Consider the following 14,432-nt stretch of genomic DNA (forward strand, 5'->3'; position numbering starts at 1 on the left):
TTAGCCCATTACAGCTCTGCTCCCACCCACCTCCTTTGTGTTGTTATTGGCAAAGGGTTGCACCTATATTACATTTCTGCATGTTATAGGCTCAACAATACAGTACACACATACTATTTTATACAATTGCTTTTTGAATCAGTTTAGGAAAGAAAGGAGAAAAAATATGCATTTATAGTGTCTTTTATAATGACATGATTACTTTTACTGGGGCTGTTTATGTGGACTTGCATTTCTATCTGAAATCACTTGCTTTCGGTTGGAAGAACTTCCTTTAGTATTTCTTGCTAGGCAGGACTGCTAGCAACAAACTTCCTGTTTTTATTTGGAAAAGTATGTATTTCATTTTTGAATAATATTTTTGCTGGATCTAGGATTCCTGATTGATAGTTTTATTTCTTTGAGCACTTTGAGTGTTGTCCCTGCTTTTTGACCTCTATTGTTTCTTCTGAGAAATTGGTCATCTTACTGAAGTTCCCGTGTAAATAATGCGTCATCTTTCACTTGCTCCTTCCAAGATGTTCTGTCTTTGATTTCAGCATGTTTACTATGATGTGCCTGTAGGTCCCTTTGTGCTTATCCTGCTTGGAGTTCCTTGAGCTTCATGGATGTTCTTCAATAAACTTGGGAAGTTTTCAGCCATATTTCTTTGAATATTTTTTCTTTTTCTCTTCTCCTTCTGGTACTACCATTATGCACACATTGGTGTACCTAATGGTATATTACATTTTTATGAGGCTTTGTACATTTTTCATCATTCTTATTCTTCTCTGCTCTTTGGATAGCATCATCTCCATCAATCTATCTGTAAGTTGGTTGACCCTTCTTCCCTTTCAAATCTGCTGAGCCCATCTAAATTTTTGAATGTTATTATACTTTCTAAATTTTTTTTACCATTTATTTATTTTTGAGAGACAGAGCACCAGCCGGGTAGGGGCAGAGAGAGGGAGAGACAGAATCTGAAGCAGGCTCCTGGCTCTGAGCTGTCAGCACAGAGCCCAATGCAGGGCTTGAACCCACAAACTGTGAGATCATGACCTGAGCCAAAGTCGGATGCTTAACTGACTGAGCCACCCAGGCACTCCTGTTATTGTACTTTTTAACTCCATGAACTTAATCCCTGCAACTTGGAGCTAGAGGGAATGAGAAATGCTGGTCACATACTCCTCCCAGTGAGATACTGTACCCTTTGGGAACAGACGAAGGGAGCCCTGTCTTCATGGCTAAATCCACCTGGATTACAGCATCTGTCATCACAGTGAGGTGGGAAAAGGCAGGGAAGAAATGGGTTGTGGCTCAAGAGTCACAGACTCTTGCTGTTCTTACCAAGATTTAGTTGATTTTCTTGACTGTGTCTTCATTTGCAGTATGTCCTTAGGACTATTTCCAGAAACATTAATTGATCTGGCAGGGGAGGGGGGCTCTCTTGATATTTTGTCCAATTATAGTTGTTTTCTGGATAGCAGGTCCATGGACTCCCTAACACTGTCAATCTGGAAGTCTAAAAGATATTTTAATGCTGGAAAACTTGACTGTACTTTATGACACTAAGAGAGATATTTAAAGGAGAAAAACTAACAGATCAGTAGATGCAGAAAAAGCATTTAATAAAATTCAGCACTGGATCTGGGACTGGAAAGAGCATTTTCTTAACCTGATAAAGACCATGTGCTAGAAAATAACAGCAATTGCATATTTAATGGTAAAACTTTAGAAGTTTGTCTTTGATGTCAGGAATAAGACAAAGATGCCAATGGTTGTCACCTACATTATCAGGTTATCATATTGGAAGTATTTAAAGTATGTAAGAATTGGAATGAAAGAAACACAATTGTCATTATTTGCAGTTGACATGATTGTTACATACACGACAATTTATAGACTAATTAGTAAAATAGTTTAGCAGGGTTGCTACATATACACCAATATGTAAAATCAACAGTATTCTTATCAACTAGAAAATGTCTTTCTAATGTTATTTAGTGTAGCAACCAAAACTATAGGATAATTAGAAATAAATGTAAGATGTATATGATCTTATTGTAAGTGAAAGACCCGGTGGAATTATGTCTTCATAATAAATATGTATTAAAAATGTCCTATTTAAAATATGGAACTAGGAACTAAGGCATTTTTGGAAGATGAGGGAAATCATTCTATCATATACAATAACCAATTATAAAGCTACAATGATTAAAACAGTGGGTTATTGGCAAAGTTAGATAGGTGGACCAATTTAACAAAAGCCCAGAAATATTCCCATAGTTACATGAAAATTGGATATAATCATAGCGATAGCCTCACAAATCAGGAAAGGATGAGCTATTTTTTTTAAACGTGCTAGAAAAATAACTATCCATATGGAATTTACAAGACAATTTATGAGAATGTAATAATGACATCAGGTTAGGAAAGGGATCCTCAAATAAGGAAAAATATGTAAAGACTGAATTTGACTACACTTAAATTTAAAACTTCTGTATGATAAATGGTATCATAAGGAAAGTAGATACATGAATGTTATGATTCTCCAAATTTTTATGTAAGAAAGATCTCCAACGAAAACTAAAAATCTATATAATACCTAGGAATAAGCCTAATATGAAAAGTGGCAAGATCTTTATGAAGAAAGTTATTAAAAATGTATCCAAGAATATAAAAAACTTTAATTAACAAAATGAGACCTATCATGATCCTAATGGGAAAATTTGTATTAATTTGAAGAAGTCTATTATCCTCAAGTCAATAAACTAATGCAATCCCAACCAAAAGAACAATACAATCTTAGTGACATTATAAACTGATTCTAAGACTCACCTGGAACAGGAAATATACAAGATGGCAATGCGGGCAGAGGCAGGGAGGACTAGGAACTTGCCTATAGAAAGCAAAACATAGTACAAAATCAAATGACAGTGAAGAGTGTGGTTGGTAGAATAGACATCTAGATCCATTCTCCTTGAAAAGACAATTTAGCATATGATAAACCTGGCATTTCAAATCGGTGGAGAAAAGAATGAACAGAGAAAAGAACGAAAAACGAAAAAGTTCAATAATAGTTGGGGCAATTGCCTCTTCATTTTTCTTTGGGGGGAGGGACCCTGAAAGATTAATAACCAATTGTAAAACTAGACAAACATGATATGAACAAGCAACACTCAAGAGAATCTACAAATGGCCAAAAAACATGGAAATCTTTGGTTTTCAGGGAAATTCAAGCTCAAACAAGGTATTTTCAAACACAAGGCTTGTTAAAAACAAAACAAACCTCCCAAGATTGATGCTACCTACTGTTGGCAAGGGTGTGGAGAATGGGGTCCTTTCATGGATGGAGTATAAACGGAAGGAAGCAGTTTCACTATATCCATTAAAATTAAAATCTATGTAATTTTTTAAAAAATTTTGAGAGAGAGTGTAGGTCAGGGAGAGGGGCAGAGGTAGAGAGTGAGAATCTTTTTTTTTTTTTTTAATAATTATTTATTTTTCGGAGATAGAGCACAAGCAGGGGAGGGGCAGAGAGAGAGGAAGACACAGAATCTGAAGTAGGCTCCAGGCTCTGAGATGTCAGCACAGAGCCCGATGCGGGGCTTGAACTCACAAACTGCGAGATCATGACCTAGGCCGAAGTCGGATGCCTAACAGACTGAGCCACCCAGGCGCCCCGAATCTTAAGCAGGCTCCATGCTCAGTGCAGAACCCAATCCGGAACTCAATCCCACGACCTTGGGATCACCCGACTGACTGAGCCACCCAGGCACCCTGAAAAAAATCTAAGTTTTAAACCAGCAGTTCCATGAAGGTAAAGCCATAATTGTAGGGATGAAAAGATATCTTGCATATAATGTCCAATGAAAAGCTAGCTGCAAAAAGGATGACATAATCTACATAGATCACATATCCAAAACAAAACTGGAGGCTGTAATAAACAGACTGTAAAAGGCAGTGGTTAAATCAGGAATTTATTTTATTCTTAAGGAACAGGTAAAAAGAAAGCAGTTCAAGGCTGGCAGGCCAGCTTTTCCAGCCTCAACACACGACCTATGTCGATCCCATGTCACTGCTTAAGGTCCCCCGGACATCTCGGCAAGAAGAGTGTACACCAGTCCCTTATTTAAGGGCCCGATCTGGAAGTTCTGCTCATATCCCATTGCCCAGTCACAGGGCCACACTTAACTATAAGGGAGGCCGGGAAGTCAAGTCTGTAGCTGAGTAGTCACGTACCCAGGTAAAACTCAGGAAATCTTGTCAGTAAAGGAAAAGGGGAAAATGCACATGAGAGCAGCAGTCTCTGCCATGGGTATTTATAAATGCCTGGGACACAGCCTGGAAGAATACACACGACATACAGTACTTATCTCTGGGACAGGAGCAAGAACAGTGAGGAGACAAAGTATTGCCTGAAATTTTTTACACAGTGATAGTATATTCATGTATAAATTAAGGAAGTTTTAAAATTTCAGAAAATTTTATAGCTTGATACCAATATAACATGTTAAATACATTAAATCTATCTACATTGTACAAAGCCTTTAAAGTTGCAAAAAGTAGATTTCATCTAAATGAATAAGTTACTATTATTAAAATCGTGACACTTAGAGCATCATCCTCTAAGCCTGTCCACCTGGGAGGCATGGTGACAGTGTTCATAGATGTCACACTGAGACACAGGCAGAGCAGCGACCTGCCCGAGGTCCCAGCATGACAGTGGTAGTGCTGAAACAAGAACTGGAGTGAGGACCACCCTGCTTTGACTGCATCATCCCTTTTGATAGCATTTTCTACTTGACAAGAAGCGTGCAACTTCTCTTGCTCAGCAGAGTTCAGATCTCAGACAAGAAAGATAGAATGAACTAAATTCAATCAAAGAACAAGGGGGAAGTAGTTTTCTTATAGGCTGATTATTACAAAATTAAATTAAAAAAAAGAACTTCCCAGTTCTTCCCAGAACTTCCCAGGGAGTTTTAACTCCCTTCTGAGCCAAATTCTCAAGTTCAGGATTTATTGAGCTGTTTAAAAATCCCATCTATGACTTTTGGATAAAGACAGCAGACTAAAGAAAATAATAGCATCTTCTTCCTCTAACATATAAATCACTCTAAAAACAGAATAAGATGAATAAGACAATTTTTTTTTAAAAAGCAGAAAATCCTAGCAGGAATGACTCTCTGCCATCTCCTGTCTACGGGTAGGGATGCCTGGGCCCAGGCTATCAAACAGAACCTCAGATCAGAGAGGTAAAATGCAAATCCTCCAACCAGGGCTGTGTGGTGCCCAGCAGAGGCTCTCCCGGACCCCCAACCCAAGTCCTTTCCCTTCCCTCTGCGTCACAGGGAAGAACATACAGATATGGGCAGAGCAGCTCTCTTGCAGCAGAAGCAAGATGTAAAGAAATGGCATAGGAGGAAGGCAAGCATGATACTGAAAAAGCAGACAGGAAATATAGCAGGCCAGAGAAAACAAATCCAAGAAACAAACTGCACTGTGACCGCTCTAGAAGAAATGCAAGCAATACAACGAACTTAAAACAAGATTTCAGAGCTGAGATGATAAAACAAAGGGCAGGAAACGAGAAAATCAAGGCTAAGAAAACAGAGGATCAGAACAACACCATCACAACCGCCAGGAAACAGCTACAACGCAAACCTCTGGAGCAGGAGAGTCACAGCAAATGCAAAGCACAAAGACAGATGAAAACCGCTGGACAGAAGATAACACACAAGGGGAACGACGGTGCCTAACACAAAGTAATCAGCATCCTCAGAAAGCAAACAACAAATAAAATAAAAAATGCTCCAAATTACCGCTCGGCATGTGAACAGAGGGAGCAGGCCGCCAGGGTGGTCACTACACAGTAATCATGGTATATCGGCTGTGGTCCGGAGTGACATTTGTGTGCACGTGTATGTTGGTGGTTTCATTTGTACTTACTTCTGGTTCTGCTTAAAGTTTTGTGTATTTTTTTAAGATAACACATTTTATATTCCTAAAAGACAGTCCCCGTAGGGGGTAAGAAGACGCACTTGGCTTAAAGTAAAGCCAACATAAGCTTAGTAACACTACAACCTTTTGCAAGTATAGGTCTTATTTATTACCAAGCTATTTCATGCTTTACTAATGAAAATGCCTGCTGATTTAACAGTATCTTAAAAGGAAGACTATGAGACAGATATATTCATAAGACACCAAATCTCATTTTTTATGGGTAACAAATAAGTTTAAATGTTTAAAACCTATGCCTCCAAAATAAGTATCTGTTACCAGATATTGATGAACTAATTTATTGAACAGGTCTGAATGAATATAAGACATGTTTTTAGCACCAATAAAAGAATTCTTGAGATTTCTGGTCTACAAACATCTAAACGAGCAGTAATGTGCTCCCCGACAGCATCTTTTGGGTAGAGGAACAAATGCGATCCAAAGATTAACTATCAGGTCCCTGATTTTATAACATAATTCATAGTGCCAAAATGAAAACATCAACCCAAGTATTTTTAAAACTTTTAAGTTTTGGAGATGAATGTCTTCTTCCTTGAAATTTTAAATTATGAGGTAGATATCATTCAAAGTAAACATCAAATGCAGCCAACTTCTGTTGACAAACATGATTATTAGTTATAGGATTAATAACCAGAAATTTCCATTAGGAAAAGTCAATCGAAAGTTTAGAAAGTAATGTCAGCAGTATTCTGGCTTGAGTTTCCAAATTCCTTCACCACTAGAAGTCCTATGAAAAGTGCACAGATTTCTCAATAGTTCTCGAAAGACACAAGACTGTGAGGCTGATAACTTGCACTCGAACTCCTGCAGGATCTCCCGAGTGCTGGCCTGGCCATCAACATGGGCCTGAAAAGCAATGAAGTTTCTCATTTCCACCAGCAGATCATCGTGTTCCGTGGTGGCAGATGGCGGAGCAGATGCCTCTTGGTGCGTACTGTCACTTTCCAGTCGCTCTGGCAGAATCAGGTGGTTCCTGGCTCTCATTTTAGCCAACAGTGAAGACGAAGGGAGGGCCCCGGGTGAAGACTCTGCATCTTCCACTTTTCCACTGAAGTGCTCAGAAGCATTATCCTTTCCATCCTTTCTCGTGACGCCGTCCTGGAGAAAGAAGACCACTGCAGTGATATGCCAGCTTCTAATTCACGCTCCTACTACTTCCCCCAAAACACTGAGGAGCCATAAGCAAATACTAGTGCCCAGGGTAGTGAGGCTGACAGGAAAGAATGAGATGGCATCGAACAAAAAGGGGCAGGGGGCATGTCAAGCACTGAAACCCACCCACCATTATATACCATTTTTTTAAAAACCCAATTCCCCCAAACTACACTCTTCACTCCATCCCTTTCTGTGTGGTGAGAGGAGGGGGATGGGCAGGGGGTGGGGTTGCAGCCTCCCTTGGGTGGGAAAGCCGGCTCTAGGAGGTGCGGGTTGTGCAGACTTTTCCTGCCCTTCCTCGCGAGCCCACCCTGATCCAGGCACCGTGGGCTAAGAACAATCGTAGAGCTGCACTTCCTTCTCTTCACTTTTAAATCTTTTGACTCTTTCCTACTTTACACTTCATGTGAGTTTCCCTAGAGCAACAACACAAATCTAACCTTTTTCACATCCCTATTGCTAAAAGAACAGAACATGGAAAGTCAAAGAAACGTTCTCTGTTCTACATGTGTTCATATTAATCTAAAATAGGAGTCTGAGGGGTGCCTAGGTGGCTCAGTTGGTTGAGCATCAACCCAACTTCAGTTCAGGTCATGATCTCACAGTTTGTGAGTTCGAGCCCCGCATTGGGCTTGGTGGTGACAGCTCAGAGCCTTGAGCCTGCTTCAGATTCTGTGTCTCCCTCTCTCTCTGTGCCTCCCCCACTCATGCTGTACCTCTCTCTCAAAAATAAACATTAAAAAAAATTTTTTTTTTTTAAGTTTGAAACAGGAGTCTGAACTTGGGGAGTTTTCAACTTTTATCAGTAACATAACCCTTAACTAGCAAAGACCAAAGAGAGCACTGAATAAGAGTCTGCTCCAGTCTTTACTCAGTGAAGCACTCAGGGCATCTGGGGGTTACAGGACAGGGAGAGATGGGCACAAGGTTCTAGTGGCTAGTAAATTACAAACAACATCCCAGGCGGTTTTCTCAACCTTCACGTTAGAGGGTAGGGCTCTCCAGAACTGGTACGTCACCACCGAATGGAGCAGGCTGCAGGGGCAGCAACTCCCACATCCTCTATCCCTGTGTTAACTTTCTGAGGGCAAAACAGAGATTCTGCTGTAGATTTGGGTTAAAGACTGTCTTTTACAAAGTTGGCTGGTCCTTTCAGTTTCACATGAAGGTGCTTCATTAATCAGAGCATACAACACAGATACCGGGGGCCATTATGCCAGCGATTTTCTTCACATCTGAATCAGGTTAAATTTTCACAGCAGTTCTATCAATTAAGACTCACATACGAAAAGCAGACAGGCTATCAGATTACCTGGCATTTCTCCTTTGAAGATGTTGAAGAAGGATGCTGCAGAGAGAAGTTGGAATTCCTTTTCTGACCAAATCTACTCCTAAATAAGGAAAAGAGCCACAGTAGATGAAATGTTTGCTCTTGTGGACTTAGAGACGAAAATGCCCTTTCAAAACTTAATCTTTTGCTGGAAAATTTTCTTCTTCATGGTTACTATTTCATAACCATGAGGCTCATCCCCTTCAGTCTTTCTATGTTGCTCTCCTGGGAAGTCACAGCTGCATCTCAAGTAAGAACCACTCAGTATCTTGTTCAACAAGTGATGGCAACTACCCACAAATTCCAGGTAGAAAGATTATTCTGAACAAATGAACCAAATAGCATAGTAGTTACTGATTGCTGAACACTGGCTAATCATCTTACTTAAGTTTAGTTATTATTCTGTATCTCTTATTTTTAACAACATCTCTTGAGCAAAACAGATCATGCCGCCTTCCCTGAAAACTCAGCTTTGGAAGGCAGGAGACAGTGTGAGGAAGAACGTAAGACTATAAATGTTTTTCCCCAAGTCATGCAAATCCAGTTGACCCAACCCCTCCCTGCAAGACTTTCTACCACGCCTGCCCTGGCTTTATTCCTGGCCTAGGCGGTTTGGCCACCTCACATGCATGGGAGAGCAGCAATCTCTTACTTTATTCCTGCTGGTGCACCAGAAACCCCCCGATGGCCTGTCCAGGTGGGAACACCGGACACTGCTCCCAGACACCGTTGACGAGAGAGCCTCAGCGCTTTCAGGGCGTCCTGGGCCACTCGGTTGGCCTCTGCCTCCACCAGCACATAATCTGGATTGGCCCCATCTATGATGGCATCGTGTTTCATGACACTGTGCACACCAACTAGCAAGAACAAAGGAAACAGTAATGTGTTATTCCGGTTTGTACACAATATGTTTTCTTCTATATTGGCTAATCTTGTTGTGGGTGGAGGAAAAACAATGAACATTTTTAGCTGCCATTTGCCAAGTTGACTATCACGACCCAGGAACTTTATAAATGCTGTTGCTAGTCACCTTCATCACCACCCTACAAGGTATGTGGGATTACTAACGACCCTCAACTTATCTGCTACCTGGAAATTTTTAAAACAATCTATTAATTCTTTACTGAAGGGAAAAATGTAAAAATATAAGCCAGAATTATAGAGTTTCTAAAAACTAATGATCATGAAAATGCCACTTATCAGCAGAACTTAATGAAGTTATCAGTGGTAAATTCATAGCCTTAAATATTTATGTATCAATAAAAATGAAAGAATAAAAATGAATTAATTTCTTTTTTTATTTTAAAAAAGCATTTTTCTCTTTTTGAGTTAGAGAGAGAGTACCCTTGGGCTTGTTCCCTACATGCACAGACGAGGTGGGGAGGGGCAGAGGGACAGGGAGAGAGAGAATCTTAAGCAGGCTCTATGCCCAGCACGGAGCCCGACTCAGGGCTTGATCTCACAATTGTGAGATCATGACCTGAGCCAAAATCAAGAGTCACACACTTAACTGACTGAGCCACCCAGCCGCCCCAAATGAATTAACAAATTTCTAAGTCAGTCTTATAAAAATTAAGCCAAAAAAACTCACCAAAACGCAAAAATAAATAAATAAATAAATAAAATAAAATAAAATAAAATAAAATAAATAAAGGAAGCACGGGGAAGAAAATAATAAAGATAAAAGCAAAAATTAATGAGGTAGAGAACGATAGACCTAATTAATAAATCAAAATGCTGATTTAAAAAAAAAAAAATCACAAACCACTAGCTTAACCTGACCGAAAAAAAAGTGTGGCAGAAATCTACAAAATTAGAAATGACAAGGGAGCAACTGTCTTGAAACAGAAGCAAGTTTCTAAAAAATTACAATAACATTTTCAATGCCTCTATGCAAATAAACGTGAAAACTAAACAAAAGACACCATTTCCTAGGAAAACAGACCAGTAAATGGAAAAGAAATAGAAGGTAGGAGGCCCAGAGGGTTTCCTTCTGAAATGCCATACAGAAACCTGCCCTCCCGAAGTGAGACCCACAAACGGTGATCTCTGGTCACTCGGGCCATCACACTGTGAACGCGATGACTGCAGAGGCCTGAACAAGACAACATTCCCAGGGATGACTACGCTGTGCAGGACTGCCTGTCCTCCCTGGTCCTGAGCAACTGTGGAATCTGCTTTCCTGATTGTTCTCCCTCGATATTAGTGATCAGCTTTCCCACTTCCAGAGTGCCTGCCTCTGGCCACGTCCCTGCCTCTCCCCTATGACGGTTACTTTAATCTCCTGTGCTGGAAAATGACATAAATACAGCATGTCCAGAAACTTCCTATTAGTGTTCAGGTCACACAAATCTACTTACAGCACTGCACCCCTCCTGTATGTGGTTGTAAGTCAAGTACTGTTGTTCCCCAAAGGTTTAATTTCTTTGAGGTCTTCAGAAAAGAGAGGTGAATAAGATTTTCAAAATGTCACTATATTCCAAATCTGAATTTTAGAAGAAAAACTACTTCCGGCTGAGAGCCCATTTGGCCCTGTGAGTAAAGGCTGCTACTGCTACAAAGAGCCTACCCATCTTCTGTTCCTAGCACACCTGTGGCACATTCAGCAAAAAGATTACCTGACTTTTTGAAAAGCTTTTCCAAGACATAATCGTCATTGCTCTGCTGGCTGGTCTCATTCTCATTTTCACTGTCTTGCTTCTGGTACCGCCTTTTCTTCACTAGGTGTGGAATTCGAGTTCCTTCAAACTTGGCATCTCTGCGATGCTTAGAGTTCTTAGGCTTTTGCTTCAGCCTGCGATGGTGCTCCAGGGTCTCTTCTTCTGGGGCACTATGTTTTGTTTTAGACTTGTGCTTATAAAAATTATTTTCCGTTTGCTTATTCTCCTGAAGAGGGTCTGTTGGAGCCTGGCAGCTTTCTCTTTTGTCAGAAAGACCTTGTTTTTCATGGATGCTTTCTTCACTAGACAGTCCATCCATTTTGCTGATTCCTGGAGAATCTGAACATTCCCCATGTCCACTAATCACTGATGACTCCTCTGGTCTAGGCACTGCACTCGCCTCTTCTCCAGGCCCATCACCACCAGTCAGATCTCTAGGCATTCGAGGGGCATCTTTCAAAGGATCAGATGTTACTTGATCAGATGTTACTGCATTTACTTCAGCTCCTGTCGCTGTAGACTTCTCTTCAGATGATGTGGCATCATTTGCAGATGCATTAGAATCAGGGCACTTTTTGCATATTGAAACATTAGGGTCTGTTCCAAAGGCTGGCAGAAGTTTTCTTTTTAAAAGGCGTTTGGGAGTCTGAACATCTGAACCAGTTCCTATAAAGGGGAAAAGCACACTCAAGTTACACTACATAATTCTGTTGCAATTTATTACTCTAAGTTAAGTTATTTTATGTAATACCTGCAAAAATAGCACTTGTTTCAGTGCTCTGGGATGCATCGGGGCTTGTCAGAGTGAACAGCTCATAAAGATCATTGGACTTGAAAAATCGCCTTTGCTTCGGATCTTTCAGCACTCTATTTGTCAAAAACTGCTTGAAAATTTGTCTAAAAAGATAAAAATTAAACTCGTATAAAACAATGCTTAGCCGTGCCTCAAAATCCTAATTATAAAACTATGACTGATATGATAACTGCAGCTGAACAAATGTCTAAATAATACCCAAACTTCTTGCCTTGGAAAATTACAATTCAGAAAGTACATAAAACATTGGATGGTCTCCCATGTTTAATAGAACCTGAAATACAAAGAATGTCATATTATTTATACCCAGTGAGCTTTTTCAACCTCCAAGATTCATCACATGTCAGACAACACTTTTCTACATGTAATCATGTGATTCACAGCCTCTCTGAGCTGGAAGGAGTCAGCTTCCTGGCAGGTCCCCTGCCCTGCCCTCTTCAGGACCCTTCCATGATGGCATTCAGGAAACTCTCTTAACTGAGCTTTGTACTTGAAGCCATCTCACCCACTTCTGCCTGCTGATTCACTCTATGCTGAAGCTCCACATCATCATCACCCCTGCCCAGACGTCCCCACAAAGCAGTCCTGCTTCTATCACCCAGGCTACAACATGTCTCTCTAAAAGGAAGCTCTCCCTCATGGGACTCAGCTCATCTCCAGCCCTCTCAGAATAAGAACTTGAGGGGGCGCCTGGGTTGCTCAGTCAGTTAAGTGTCCAACTTCAGTTCAGGTCATGATCTCACGGTTCATGAGTTCGAGCCCTGCGTTGGGCTCTGTGCTGACAGCTCGGAGCCTGGAGCCTGCTTCAGATTCTGTGTCTCTCTCTCTGCCTATCCCCCAGTCACACTCTGTCTCTCTCTCTCTCTCTCAAAAATAAACATTAAAAAAATTACAAAAAAAAAAAAAAAAAAAAGAATAAGGACTTGAAGAACACATACCTATCTGGCAGTAACCCAGTGCAGGGTAGAAAGCAGGGAGCCTTGCTTTAAGAGCTAGGGTGCAGTTTGAGAATAAAGTCTTCAGCAGAGGAGAGGGGAGAAGGTGGCAGTATCTCCACCCCACTGTTAAAGCGACCTCTGCCCAAACCCCTACTCATTGTAGAGAGAGATGGAAAAAGAAACAGGTATCCTGGTCAACTTGTCTCTCAGGGGCATCTGAACCAGGCTACCCCATGCTGATCACACCTGCATGTTATGTGAAAATTTCAGTATGTATTTCAACTCTGTCACTTCTTAAAATTTTTGAAAAAAAGATGGTACACTATAGTAGATAGGTACGTTTCTCTTAAATAACAGTTAACATGAAGTTTACACATAAGCAGTCCTTGATGTTTAATAAGGTACGAAGACATTCAGGTTCAAAGACTTTTACTTTTTTTTTTTTAATATTAAGTAAACTCCATCCCCAATGTGGGGCTTGAACCCATGAACCCGAGATCAAGAGTCGCATGCTCTACTGACAGCTAGCCAGGCACCCCAAAGACGTTTTCTAAAAACTCAAAATAAGCCATCTGAGCTTACTTTAATAAGAAAAAATACAAAACCAAAACAACCAAAAAACCCCCCAAAACCCCCACATATCCTTTAAGTTACAGCAACTAGTGCTCTAAGATGAAAAGACTCTTAAAGCAATGCATGAAAAAAATTCCCAGCTCCAAGCCCTGGAGGCATACTTCTAGATCTACATCCTGCACACGCCGCAGCAGGGAGAGCAGTCTCCAGTCAAGGAGCGAGCAGCCATCTGTACTGACCGGTGGTAAATCTTTTCTTCAATGGTGCCTGCAGTCAGCAGCCTATACACCGTCACTTGCTTCTTCTGGCCGATCCTCCAGGCTCGCTCCCGGGCCTGCGGCAGAGAGATGCATGGTAACAAGCACCCTTCCCAATGACAAGCACTTACCGAAAGAAAAGAGAGACAGCCGGTTGCTTCCTTCCCCTGCCAAAGCTAAAATTTTGGCTACTGATGCTAAAATATATATAAGGCCTATTAAGGAAGATAAATAGGCAGGTGACAAAGGCAGACGGAGCCATCTCCACCTGAAAAACAATGTGTGTAACTTTGCACTCTCTCTCTGTACCCCAGGTGTAGCGATGAATGTTACAGATAAACTGCTGGCGACTCTTCCTGTCTGTGAGACCAGACGGTATCTTCCTCCACGCTGAAGACTGGGCAACAACCAAGATGTCAGCTCCATGCAGAAGCTGACAGGGGCGCCGAAGGACACTCCCAAGTGCTGGCCACTCACCTGTATGCCACTAATACACTCCCTTACCTGTGTGTCTGTACTTGGGTTCCAGTCGGGATCATAGATGATGACTCTGTTTGCCCCCGTCAGGTTGACTCCTATGCCACCCACCCGAGTGGTCAGAAGAAACACAAATATAGATGTGTCCTAGAGGTAAGATGTGCAACATTTAGCATGCTCATTTAAGACTAGTTACAGCTCTTCACCTCTGTCTTTACATACTCTACA

General features: G+C 41.0%; 1 protein-coding gene across 1 annotated transcript in view; it reads right to left on the reverse strand.

Annotated features, from left to right (window-relative positions):
* Window positions 1-3,946: 3,946 nt before the first annotated feature.
* ERCC6 (ERCC excision repair 6, chromatin remodeling factor) overlaps window positions 3,947-14,432 on the reverse strand; it is a 79,425-nt gene continuing 68,939 nt past the window's right edge. The window contains exons 15-21 of the mRNA XM_043596836.1: window positions 14,232-14,351; window positions 13,710-13,804; window positions 11,897-12,042; window positions 11,104-11,811; window positions 9,138-9,342; window positions 8,468-8,546; window positions 3,947-7,098 (exon numbers count right to left, since the gene is read on the reverse strand). Of these exons, the coding sequence (XP_043452771.1) occupies window positions 6,679-7,098; window positions 8,468-8,546; window positions 9,138-9,342; window positions 11,104-11,811; window positions 11,897-12,042; window positions 13,710-13,804; window positions 14,232-14,351 (1,773 nt within the window). The 3' untranslated portion in view covers window positions 3,947-6,678. The remainder of the gene's footprint in view (window positions 7,099-8,467; window positions 8,547-9,137; window positions 9,343-11,103; window positions 11,812-11,896; window positions 12,043-13,709; window positions 13,805-14,231; window positions 14,352-14,432) is intronic.

This window comes from Prionailurus bengalensis, chromosome D2 (assembly GCF_016509475.1).
Source record: "Prionailurus bengalensis isolate Pbe53 chromosome D2, Fcat_Pben_1.1_paternal_pri, whole genome shotgun sequence".
Classification (NCBI taxonomy): domain Eukaryota; kingdom Metazoa; phylum Chordata; class Mammalia; order Carnivora; family Felidae; genus Prionailurus; species Prionailurus bengalensis.